This window comes from Monodelphis domestica, chromosome 6, assembly GCF_027887165.1.
Source record: "Monodelphis domestica isolate mMonDom1 chromosome 6, mMonDom1.pri, whole genome shotgun sequence".
NCBI lineage: Eukaryota > Metazoa > Chordata > Mammalia > Didelphimorphia > Didelphidae > Monodelphis > Monodelphis domestica.
The window spans coordinates 75,017,253-75,029,659 of record NC_077232.1 but is presented as its reverse complement, the minus strand read 5'-3'; the positions used below and the strand labels follow the sequence as shown (position 1 = coordinate 75,029,659).

General features: G+C 35.2%; 1 protein-coding gene across 6 annotated transcripts in view; it reads left to right on the top strand.

Moving 5' to 3' along the window:
* Positions 1-12,407, top strand: part of ATRN (attractin) — a 230,099-nt gene that overhangs the window by 91,856 nt on the left and 125,836 nt on the right. For all 6 annotated transcript variants that reach the window (XR_008912798.1, XM_056802271.1, XM_056802270.1 and 3 more), the window contains exons 12-16: positions 1,057-1,277; positions 4,365-4,486; positions 5,651-5,789; positions 7,428-7,618; positions 11,938-12,157. Coding sequence is in view for 5 of the 6 variants with exons in the window: in XM_056802271.1 (XP_056658249.1) it covers positions 1,057-1,277; positions 4,365-4,486; positions 5,651-5,789; positions 7,428-7,618; positions 11,938-12,157 (893 nt within the window). In the remaining variant the exon portion in view is untranslated. The remainder of the gene's footprint in view (positions 1-1,056; positions 1,278-4,364; positions 4,487-5,650; positions 5,790-7,427; positions 7,619-11,937; positions 12,158-12,407) is intronic.

The window sequence follows — 12,407 nt, the reverse complement described above, 5'->3', positions numbered from 1 at the left end:
TCCCTCTCTTTTTCCCCTTTCTCTCCTTCTGACTCCATCCCCCTCCCTGAGATGGTAAGCAGTCTGATACAGATTTTACATGTGTAATCATGTAAAACATTTTTCCATATTAGTCATTTTGTGGACAAGATCTCAAACAAAAAAAAAATAGAAGAGAGAAAGTGAAATATAGTATATTTTGATCTGCATTCAGACTCCAAAACAGATTCTCTGAGGGTAGATGGTATTTTTTTTCATCAGGAATCTCTGGAATTGTCTTGAATCCCTGCATTGCTAAGAATAACTAGTTCATTCACAGTTGTTCATCAAAAAATGTTGTCACGGTGTATAATATTATTCTGGTTCTGCTCACTTCACTTTGTATCAGTTCAGTTCATGTAAGTCTTTCCAGATTTTTTTTTGCAATCATCATGTTTTATATTTCTTACAGCATAGTAGTATTCCATCACTATTATATACTACAATTTGTTCAGTTATTCCCCAAATGCTGGACAACCCAATAATTTCCAATTCTTCCTACCACAAAAAGAGCTACAATAAATATTTTTGTTTAAATAGGCCTCCCCCCTTTTTAAATCTCTTTGGGATAGCTTTAATTGTTAGAAAGTAATTCATTGTATTGAACTCCTTGTAACTTTTCCCCTGTTGCTCCTAGTTCCCTGCTAGAGCTAAGCAGAGCAAGTTGAATCCTTCTATTTGGTAGTCTTTCATTTATTGATTTTCATTATTTCATTCATTTATTTAAATACTGTACTATATATATATATATACATATATATATAAACATAAACATAAACCTTGATTCCCTCTACACCTTTGCTCCAAGAAATCATCTACAGGATAAACATAACCAATTCCTTCAATCTGTCTTTGGCTAGATCTTCCACTTCCTTACCATCCCAGGTATATATATGCCTTTTGACCTGTTTATAAATGCCTTTTTCTAAGGTATGGTGCTCATTTGTATCATTTGGTAAAATGATTTCAATTATCTAGTATAATATGTGCTCTACATAGAGCAATTTGGGGATAAAACATTTTTTTCTTCTTGTTTAGCACTATGTATGTATTTGGAGGTTTCAACAGCCTTCTGCTCAGCGATATCCTGATGTTTACAACAGAAAGGTGTGAGGCATATGCAAGTGAGGACTCTTGTGTAGCAGCAGGACCTGGAGTTCGATGTGTGTGGAACATGAATTCATCTGAGTGTATCCCTTGGGAATCAGCAACTGAAGTGCAAGAAGAGAAGACCAGAGCAGAATGCTTTTCAAAAAGAAGTATGTGCTGCTCTTTGCTTAAAAATGTAACTGGTTCTAGTTTTACTTTGTGTGTGTGTGTGTGTGTTTAAATAAGAGATTAAGTGGTTCAACTTGTTTTAAAATTTGAAATAATTTATTGTTAGTAAATTTCTGTGGTGTATTGAGACCCTCTATGATGTTGAAGTTTCCTGAAACTAAATTTAGAAATACTTTTCTTTAATCAAATAAATTGTTCTAGAAGTTTCCCATAGGATTTTATATTACTGAAATGAGAGTAGTAAAAGTAGGCAAAAAGCCTGGAAGTCTGGATATAAAGAAGAGGAAAGTCCAAGAGATATGTATATGTCAAGGTTCCCAGAAATTATTTCTAAGCTCTTTGGAATGACTACTGTTAAATCATGGAGAGAATCAATGCCTGATCACTGTGTGGAATTATCATTGCTCTGAGAATATCATAGATCAACATAGTGAAAAACACCATGAAATAACAGTTGACTTAAATTCTTATAGTTCCCATTTTGTACCCCTAGATCCCAACCTACTCCATGCCAAAGCCACAGATTTCAAGGGAAAGTGTGTTGATGACTTCTGAGGAGAAAAGAATTTGAAAATGAGCTTTTCCCCTCATCCCTCTTATTTTTCCAGAGTTTACCAGCAGAGATTTAACCACCTTTATCCTTATAATCCTCAAATTGACAAGGCTAAGGACACTTGGTCACCAGGTCCATGTTTTAGTGGAGGGGAGGGGGACTAAAGAATGAGGTCAAAAGCAAGTGCCTGGGAATATAAAAGAAGACTTAAGTAAATATCTAGTTCTCTCATAGAAAACCCAACTTACCATGAACTATTATTGTGTCATGAAGGAAAATGAGTGAAATTCACTTGATTGGAACCTTCTGGACCACTGAAGGACTATAAAACCAACTTTTAAAAAAACCTCATCTTTTAACAAAGATCAGAAATGTTAAAAGAGAAATAAAACTTTTAAAAGAATAAATTTAGGATAGAATATCAGAATTTTCAATGGAGAATTGGACTATAGAGTTGTTGTTTTTTTTTTTAAGTTGATAGCTGCTAGAGAATCTCTTCAGAGAAATAGAATATGAGAGAAGGAAATAAAAACTTGGAACATTAAAATGCTGATGTTAAAAATAAGCCAATTTTGCAAATATCTGTGAGAATGACCTTTAAATGTGAAAGAAAATTATTTGAATAATCTATGATTAATCTGCAGTAATGAAAAATCAGAGGAGAGAATGAAGTGGTATATTCCAAAAAGCAAAAAGATCAAGATGGCAAATGGATACTAATACATCTGATTGCCATTTCTGATTGAGGCCTAGCAGAAAGTAGAGGATGGAATAATATACAAAGGAAATTAAAAGAAATAGTATTTAAGAGGGAGCTCAGATTTGGTCCTCCAGGTTCTTAATCTTTATTAAGCATGCACAAAAAAAAAAAAGGGAACAACTCAGGGTACAATCTGTGAGACAGAAAATAAATAATAGGCTGTCAGAGAAGGAGGATAAAATGAAGAAAAACTTATTGACAAAGGGCACACCCAAAAAGTGTTGCTTAAAATAAGAGATTGGAAAGGAGATGAAGAGAGAAGATTTTTCTGAACCATTTACTTAACTAGATAGGGAAAGGGAAGGGCCAAAGATTGGAAAAAATAGATACATAAAAGAGAAAAAAGTAAAGTGGCAGATAGATGGTTCAGTGGATAAAGAGCTAGGCCTGGAGCCAGAAGGTCCTGAGTTCAAATGTTGATTCAGATACATCCTAGCTGTATGACCCTGGCAAGTCAATTAACCCCATTTGCCTTGCTCTTACCACTCTTCTGCCTCAGAACTGATACACAGTATTGATTATAAGCAGAACGTATGGGTTATTTTAAAAAAATCTTTTTTAAAATTTGGAATAAATAGATAAATGAGAGAGAGGAGGGAAACCCTGTGGGAGCAAACTAACATCAAAGTAGGATAAGCAAAACTAATTGCAATAACAAAGTACTAATTTAATTTTTAAAAACTTTTTATGTTTATTATCTGTTTTATACTTAAAGTACTCACTTAAAAGAAATAAAGGATTAAAAGAAAATTAATGAACTCAGGTCTAACAATTATAACTTTAAATGTGAATAAATTAAACTCACTAAAAATGAAAGTTGAAGAATGGGTAAGAAATCAAAATTCAACATCCATGTATAAGAAACATTTCTAAAATATAAAGAGACATTCAAAAAAATGAGAGGCTGGGGCAGAGTTTAATTTGTATCATCAGTTTAAAAAAAAAGTTGTAATCTCACTATCTGATAACCAAAATTCACAGTAATAAAAAAGAAACAATAACCATGACCACGAGTATGAATTAATGCTTTGTCTACAATGAGATGTAGTGATATATCAAGATAGAGCACCCTCCTAAGTGTTTGTGTAGTTACTGCAGATGAAGAACATTCATTTTCTAGTGGGGACAAATTACATAAACCTACAGACAAAAGGAATCCTTTTTTTAAAAACCCAGACTACTGGGGCAGCTGGGTAGCCCAGTGGATTGAGAACCAGTCCTAGAGACGGGAGGTCCTGGGTTCAAATCTGGCTTCAGCCACTTCCCAGCTGTGTGACCCTGGGCAAGTCACTTGACCCCCATTGCCTAGCCCTTAACACTCTTCTGCCTTGGAGCCAATACACAGTATTGACTCCAAGACGGAAGGTAAGGGTTTCTAAAAAAAAAAAAAAACCCAGACTACTTTATTACCTTTTTAGATATCTGTGAGCATTGAATGAATTGAGATGGCCAAAATCAGGTAAATTAGGCACTTGCCACTAAAGTAAAGGGTTAAAGTTAGAGAAATTGTCTGAGATGAAAATGTAAACTGCTTAAATTAAATGTGGAGGATTTCAAGTTAATAATGTAGAACATGTGGAGAATGACATTTAATTTCTTGGAATGGAAGGGAAAATTACAAATTTGTAAGGTGAAGTTTCTTGGAACAAATTCAGGTTTGTGTGACTTATAGGATAAAACTTCTAATTTCCTATGCTGACTATTTGCCAGGAGGACAGAATTCTCTCTAGTTAAATGACTTTCTTTTTTTAATAGCTGCGGATCATGACAAGTGTGATCAGCACACAGACTGTTACAGTTGTACAGCCAACACAAATGACTGCCAGTGGTGCAATGATCATTGTATCTCCATGAACAGTAATTGTACTGAAGGCCAGGTAATAAATATCTGTTTCATTTGTTTCCAGGTTTGCACATCATCAAAGACATCCTGAGGGTAACAGTTTTCACTCTAGTGTATCTGCTTTGATGGTGGTAAAAACTGTAGCAAAAGCTATAGAATTATTTTAAAATGTGCGAGACTTGAAGCTGTGAATTCTCTTTTGGAAAGTGTTTTTGTCTCTCATCCCTGTTAGCTGCTGGGGCTTAGTTAAAATGGCAGCTAAGGAGTCGGGAACTGGATTTGAGTCTTGGTTTTTGCTATGTGATTCTGAATATGCCATTCCTCCTGCTCTTCCTCAGTTTTCTCTTCTGTGAAATGGAATAATGACATTTGTTTTATATATCTTCAAGGCACAGGTGAGGGAGGAGTGCATCCCAGGAATGACAGCTAGATTTAGATATGGTGGATGACATATTGTGTGTGAGAAGCAGAAAGAAGGCCAGTATTTCAGGATCAAGTGAAGGATAGGAAGGGGGCTGAAAATAAGAGAACATTTTTGATAATAAGAGAAGACTTGGTACCTTTTTTTAATATCTCTTCATTTCCTCCCTGTTTTATACATGTATAACAACACTGTCAGCTCTTTGCTAGTATTTTATTTAAGATTTTTTCATCAATGTTCATTAAGGAAATTGGTCTGTAATTTTCTTTCTCTGTTTTTTTGTCTTCTTAGCTTAAGACCCGATACCTTTTTAAAGATGATCTGGCGTGTATTATTTTGCTATGATATATAATGTTTGATGATGGTTACTGAAAAATTGAAATGCTGTTTCCTAAAAGAGTAGTTGTTAAAATAGCATCTATTTCATAGAATCAGACATTTTAGATTTGGGATCTTAGAAAACATCTTATTTAAATCTCTTCCAGATGAGAAAACTGAATTTCAGAGAGGATACTTGATTTGTTCAAGGTTACACAAATTAGTAACACCAAGAATAGGGCCTAGTTACTTGGTTTTTGTTATAGTAGTCTTTCTGCTGTGACAGAAAGACTCCTTTCCATTTATCAATTCTTTCTTTATTACTCCAAAGTCACATGTGCTCCCTCTACCCTGCCCTTGCCCATTCCTCTGGACTATAATTTTCTGCAGAATTATATTAATCATTAAACTTGTGAGCAGACATTCCAGGAAAATGCTTAAACCTGATTCATATTTTAGGTTTCTATCTCCAAATATGAGAATTGTCCAAAGGATAATCCAATGTATTACTGTAACAAGAAGACAAGTTGTAAAAGCTGTGCCATGGATCAGAACTGCCAGTGGGAACCCAGGAATCAAGAATGTGTTGCTTTGCCTGGTAAGTATGGATGTAGTGGTAACTACCTACCTATAAATTCATTGATTTAATCTAAGGTACTTTGCTTGCCTCGAAAATTTTATTTTGAACTTTTGAGGAGGAAAGAATTGATTCTTGTGTTTCTTAATAAGAAACCATTTCTTATTATGTAGGGCTGCTCTCTTTGGTTTTTATTTTTATTTTTTAAATTTTATTTAATTGATTAATTAAGATATTTTCTCCATGGCTACATGATTCATGTTCTTTCCCTACCCTCCTCCCACTTCCTTCCTGTAGCCAATCCACAATTCCACTGGGTTTTACATGTGTCATTGATCAAGACCTATTTCCATGTTATTGATATTTGCACTAGGGTGATTATAGGACCGCTCCCTTTGGAAAGAATTATAGCATCATTTATTCAAACTCCTTCAAGCTCTGTTTTTTTCTGTTAAATGGTAGGTATAGCCCAGTGATACTGGAAACTAGGTGTGCTTCTCCTAATCTGAGAAAAATAATGCTTCAAACTCCACTTTCCCTTTCTCTATTGACTAATAGGTAATAGAAAATATTAACAATTAGCCTTTTCAATACTTTTTCTCTACTAAGTTTACTCCAGATTGGGGTTTGAGTAGCCAAAGGATTCTTTGATAGAGTAAAGTGCTGGTAGAGGAAAGAGAATGTTATCAGCAGTGATCCTCAGACATTTTTCTATTCTTGAAGCCTAGAAATGACTGAGGATTTGACAGTATTATGTAGTCTCTTTGGGCATCTGGTTCAACTAAAAACTTCAGGCTTGTCTGGCAAGGATTTGAGCTGCTATAATTAAGTAACTCTCTCCCAAGTATTCAGTAATGGAATTTTTGTGAACAATTTTCACACATCAGAGAATTGTAGAAGTAGTGGAGCAGGTGGATAAATCTGGGCCCCACTGTGGTTCTGACCAGGCCCAAGTTATCATATGTAGTTTTTTGAATATACTTTAAACTTGCTTATCCTCACCTTGTCTTGTGATAATGGATCTCCTTTTCCTTGTCTCTGCCACATTGTTCTTTTTCTCATAGTAACCTCTACCTAGCTGGATTTATGATATTATCTGAGTTGAATGTTCTTCTTGGTAACAGTTCTGATTCTTTAGAGGTGATTTAACCTACTTGGTTCATCTCAGCTCCATATCACTCATCAGAGAAATATCTTCTGTTCAGTGCCTTCTGTATGCATAGGAAGATTAGAAGTAGTGAACAACTTAATTTCAAGAATCACATATAATATAGTCAGTTTTCTTCTGGTCTTCAAAATGAATTCTTCCAACTTGTAGATAGCCTTAGCAGGATCAACCAAAAAGGATCAGATTTTAGGGACAAAGAATATAGAATGTTGTCTTCTCTTGTTTCTGTATAGAAGGCAGCACCATTCTTTATAGCATAAAGCTAGGCTTGCTCCTGGGCTCATTTGAAAGTCAGGGCTATACAAACTGGCTCCAAACATTGTTGTATTATTCTTTTTTTTTCCATTTTCATTTGCAACATTTTAGTGTCCTCTCTACTTCTCCATTCCCTCTAAAAACAGCACTTGAAATTTTCAAAAAATTTCCCTGAGAATACATGCATTTTTCCTGCTTTTGTGAAACTTTTTTCCTCTTCCCTTTTTTAATACAAGAAAATATCTGTGGTCCTGGCTGGCATTTGGTTGGAAATTCGTGTTTAAAAATTACAACCGCAAAAGACAATTACGACAACGCTAAATTGTCCTGCAGAAACATGAATGCCTTACTGGCTTCTCTCACTACCCAGAAGAAGGTGGAATTTGTTCTTAAACAGTTGCGCTTAATGCAGTCAGCACAAACGCTGGTGAGTCCTGGGATACCCACTGCATGTATTGGTTTGGTTTATGGAAATTGACTTTGCTTCTCAAGGATCTTAGCGGGAAATTGGAATGTTTTATCCCAATTTTTTACAGTAGACTGAAATTCAGTCATGTTCTAATTTGATACTTTCCTCCATGTGATGCTTCTTTTAAGATGTTTTAATAAAAGGCCTTAGTACTGTGTGGCTTCATTTACCTTGTAGGTAATATTTAAAGCTGGGAAATAGTTTAAATAAATTGTACATTATGAAAGAATCAGGATGTATGTACATTTTTTGGATGATTGATGATGGCTTTTATAGGTTTTCGTAGGTTCTGCTGGGTGGGGTGGCAGGTTAATTCAGGACTTGAACTAATCTGAACTAATTGAACTAATCTGGAGCTCTTTAGATTAAAAGTGCTCTGAGACTATAGAGGTAGTATGGCTACTTTGAGACAAGATTCATCAGGATCCAAAGCTCCTGCTTCTAATAGTCTGCCTAACCTGGGACACAGAAAAGCCATATGCTACAAATTACCTCAGAGAAGCTCTATCCTGTTCTCCCTTATTCAATCTACTCCCAAAATTTCATCCCCTTTCTCAAAACCTTAATATAGGGATTGTTCTATTAACCAGTTTTCTAGGAATAACTCTCATTTGAACAAGATCAGACTTTATGACTTACATTTTCTCTTTGCCTGGCAGTCACCATGGAGGTTGAGAAGGGAGAAGCAGTAATGCTAACCCCTTAAAGGTATGCCAGGTTCTTGGTCTGGCTGAGCAGAAGACTATAATAGTCACCCTACACATCCTAGTCACTAGGGTAAGAGAAGTGTTACTCTGCTTATATATATAACCTTTCTAGGAGAGGAGATAATGTCTCACTATGGCAAAGAGAAGTTAAGTCACACATTGGAATATATCCCAATACCTCATTTTTCTGCTTCTGGTAATGACATTTCTAACAAGAGTCCTTTTATACCAATAAAATTTCAAATCCCCCCTCAGGGAGGTTTCTTTTAATGTGAACAAGCTATCTAAGAAGAAGTATATGGGGAGGGAGGGATAGAAGGAAGAAAGCATGAGGGCATGGTTACCTCGGGCAGGAGAAGGGGACAGACATTTGTAAAGATGAATTTTAGAGTTGTGACTTAAAATCTAGATTTAATTGGTCACCAGAGGAAATCCCAAATAAAATACCCAAGTCAGTCTGGTATTTTATGGTAATTTAATTAATATAGAAGGAAGGAATTAAGGAGAGGGAAGGAAGGGGGTATAGGATTTCTCCCGCCTGGCCTGTGCCAGGGAGAATTTAAAAACCCCTGCTTCTAGGTCTCTGAAGAAGAATAGAGGCTTCTAAGAGGATAAAGTTGGAAAGTAAAGGAGGAAAACTCAGCCAGAAACTCACCCCCGAACCGAACGATAGCTTGTAGCCACACTAAGATGCCGAAAGGCTCAGCACGCTCCTCTCAGCTAACTCTCCACCGCCAATAAGGGAAAGAGAGTATTCTTTGAGAGACAAAAAATCCCAAATATATAGACCTTTCACCCTTGTGTCTCCTCCCCTAAACTTTCACATCTAACAATGACATCAAAGGCTTTCTCCAGGACTGCCCATACTTTTAGTTCTCATGTTCTTTGATTAGATTTTTGAGTTACCTAACACTTCTTTGTTAAATTCACCTTTTGCTAGTTACTTGACCTTTTTTTAATTTAACCTTTATAATTATTTAACACCTTTTTGTATTGATATCTAAAAATAGACTTAGCTTAACATTCTAGCTTCACTCTAAGGTGAGAACTAAGTACCTTCATTGTTCAATCAGGAGATTATAACTTTATTTTCCCCTAAAGTAAGGTTTAAGTAGGGTGGAGTAATTTAAAGTTTACACACTGTATAGGCAAAATTTTTGTCAGATCCCAATTTTTCCTACATTGACTCTGACCTTAGGGTTTTATTTTATTTTTTTTCTAGAGATGCAACAATTATTTTATTTCCTCATGTTATTGTACCAAGAGGAGCATTTTAGTAGTGTGGTTTGAATCCCATTTTTTCTTTAAGTTCATCACAGACAAAGTTTAAGCTTTCTGAAAATGGTCTTTTATTATGGAAGTAAAGAAAATAAAAGCATAGAAATGGATGATTTGTAGATGTTTGCTATTCCTAACTTAACTAAAGCCTAGTAATAGGTCTGACTAATCTTACTTAAGATCTTAGTCTTACTAAGATCTTAATCTTCAACTTGTTTTCCTTTCATTATCTCCAAAAGTCCCTTTCATTGTTGAATATATCCAATCTTACATGCCTCTTCACTTCTAAGTCTCTGTTTTTGTCCTTTTATCAATTTAAGGGACTAAGAGTTCCAGTTTTGTTTCTTAACTAGGTACACCAATATACTATTGGTTTATGGCCTAGAACCTTCCGTGAAAAAAGCTATGAAATATCAATAGCTACGCATTTATCTGATCAGAGTAATAGGAAAGATGAGTGACATCAGAAATGGAAAGACATTCATTATTTCCTCAACAATTTATTATTCCCTAACAAAATGAAGGTGTTAGATTCAATGATCTTTACAGTCTTTTTCATCTTATGATCTCACATTCTTTTCACATGGAGGTCTTGGCCTCAGCTGACTGTTTTTGGGAAATTCCATCTTTTTTTAACCAATATTAATATCCCTTTTCAGTTTTGTATTATTTCATTATCAATGGCATTACACTTTCCTATTGCTAGTTATGAACATTAAAGTTTTAAATTAATTGAGATAGTAGTACTTAGTAGCCTGCTACTACAGTTTCTTAGTTTTTACCTTTCTTTCAATTTCATTATCTACCTTTTTAGTTCAAGGCCTTCTCACTGTATTCCTAGATACCTCTAATAGCTCCTAGAAGATACTTCTTTGGTCTTGCCCTTTCTCTATTCTATCTTACCATAAACTCACAGAATTGTAAGGGCATAGTCATATAGGATTTTTGAAAGGGAAATGAATTTAGAGATCATTTAGTGAAGAAGTTCTTAAACTAGGGTCTATGAAATTTACAAAATAATATTAACTGTATTTTAATATAATGGGTTTCCTTTGTAATCCTGTGTATTTTATTTTATGCACTTAAAATATTCTAGTGTCCCTAGGCTTAATCATACTGCCAAATGGGTCTATAATTTTTAAAAAGTTAAGAATGCCTAATCTATCTTAATCTTCTTATTTTATAGGTGCAGAAACTTAGGGCCATAGATAGAAAATGATTTACTAAATGGTAGTTAACTGGCAAAGCTGAGGTTTTGAACCCATCTCTACTGACTAAGTCCAGTGACCTTCCCACTACATTAAGTTAACTCCCTATCTAAGGGAATTCTCCTTGCCATTAATCGATTAATATTCTTAAAATACTATTTCCATTAAATTCCTTCCCTGCTTAAAAATCTACTATGAATTGTTTTTACTTATCAAATCCAGTCTGAATTATGTACACAATCCTATGTTAACTGGCTGTATTGTACCCATTCTACATAATTTCTCAATAGTATATCTCTGCTAACTAATCATTCCATTCTATGTATATTTTTTTGTACTTTTTTCTGCTTTATTTATATTGTTGCCTCCACCTGGTAAGAACTCTGTCTTTTCCACCACTTCCCTCCTATTTTATTTCTTCATATTTCACCTCAAGATCCACTCCCTATGTAGTTATTTCCTCATTAACTATAGAAATAAATGTATTTTACTTTTCATTTCCCTAACAATTATACCTACAATCCACCTAATGTTATCATGTAAATGGAAGTATGTCATCTTGAAATTATTATTTGTTAGCTAGTGAACATAATTTCTAATTGTTGACCTTGGAGTTTTACTCTTTGAGAGCAGGAATTGTCCCTTGATTTAAAAGAAAGAGGTGATGTTGTGCACACAGTAGTTATTTTTAAATTGCTTGTTGGGGAAGTCAATTATCTGAGCTAGTTTCCTCTTAGTCATCTGTAATAAACCCCTCCCTCCTACCAGAGGAGGCAAGAATTTGGGCATATAAAGCCCCAGTTATAGCTTTGTTTTTATTCTATGCCCTGTGAAGAAACTTTGGCAAGTTATATTTTTTCCCCTTTGATCCTTGTTTTTGTCTTTTTAAAATGTGAATAGTGAAGTACAGGTGTATCTACACAAAAGCCTTGCTGGCCTTTTTCAATCTGCTTCTGTCATGAGTGATATGTGTTTGACTGTTGGGAATGTTTCTTGTGCCTAATAGAATTTAGTATATGATTAGCTGCCTCCCCTCTCCAGAGATCAGATGGAATAATAATAGTTCTGTCTGTTTTATCTATAGTCCAAAACAACTTTGACCCCATGGGTAGGGCTTCGGAAGATCAATGTGTCATACTGGTGCTGGGAAGACATGTCCCCATTTACAAACAGCTTGCTTCAGTGGCTGCCATCAGAACCAAGTGATGCTGGATTCTGTGGAATCTTGGCAGAGCCTAATGCCAGGGGCTTGAAGGCTGCAACCTGCATCAATCCACTTAATGGCAGTATCTGTGAAAGGCCTGGTAAGTATGTAGTTCATTCATCCCTTCGTTCTTTCCCCTCTCCCTTTTTTCTTGCCTCTTTCTGTAATTATTTTAGTACCAGCTCTGCGGTACACCATAGGGCTATGGAGATAAAAATGACCTCCTGTGTTTGCTTTAAGTGGTTTCTGTCGTACTGGTAAAGAGACTCACTGCTTGTGTGACCATGGGCAGTTTACTTACCTTCTCTTGTCTTTACTCCCTCATTTAGAAAATGAAGGGATTAAACTAG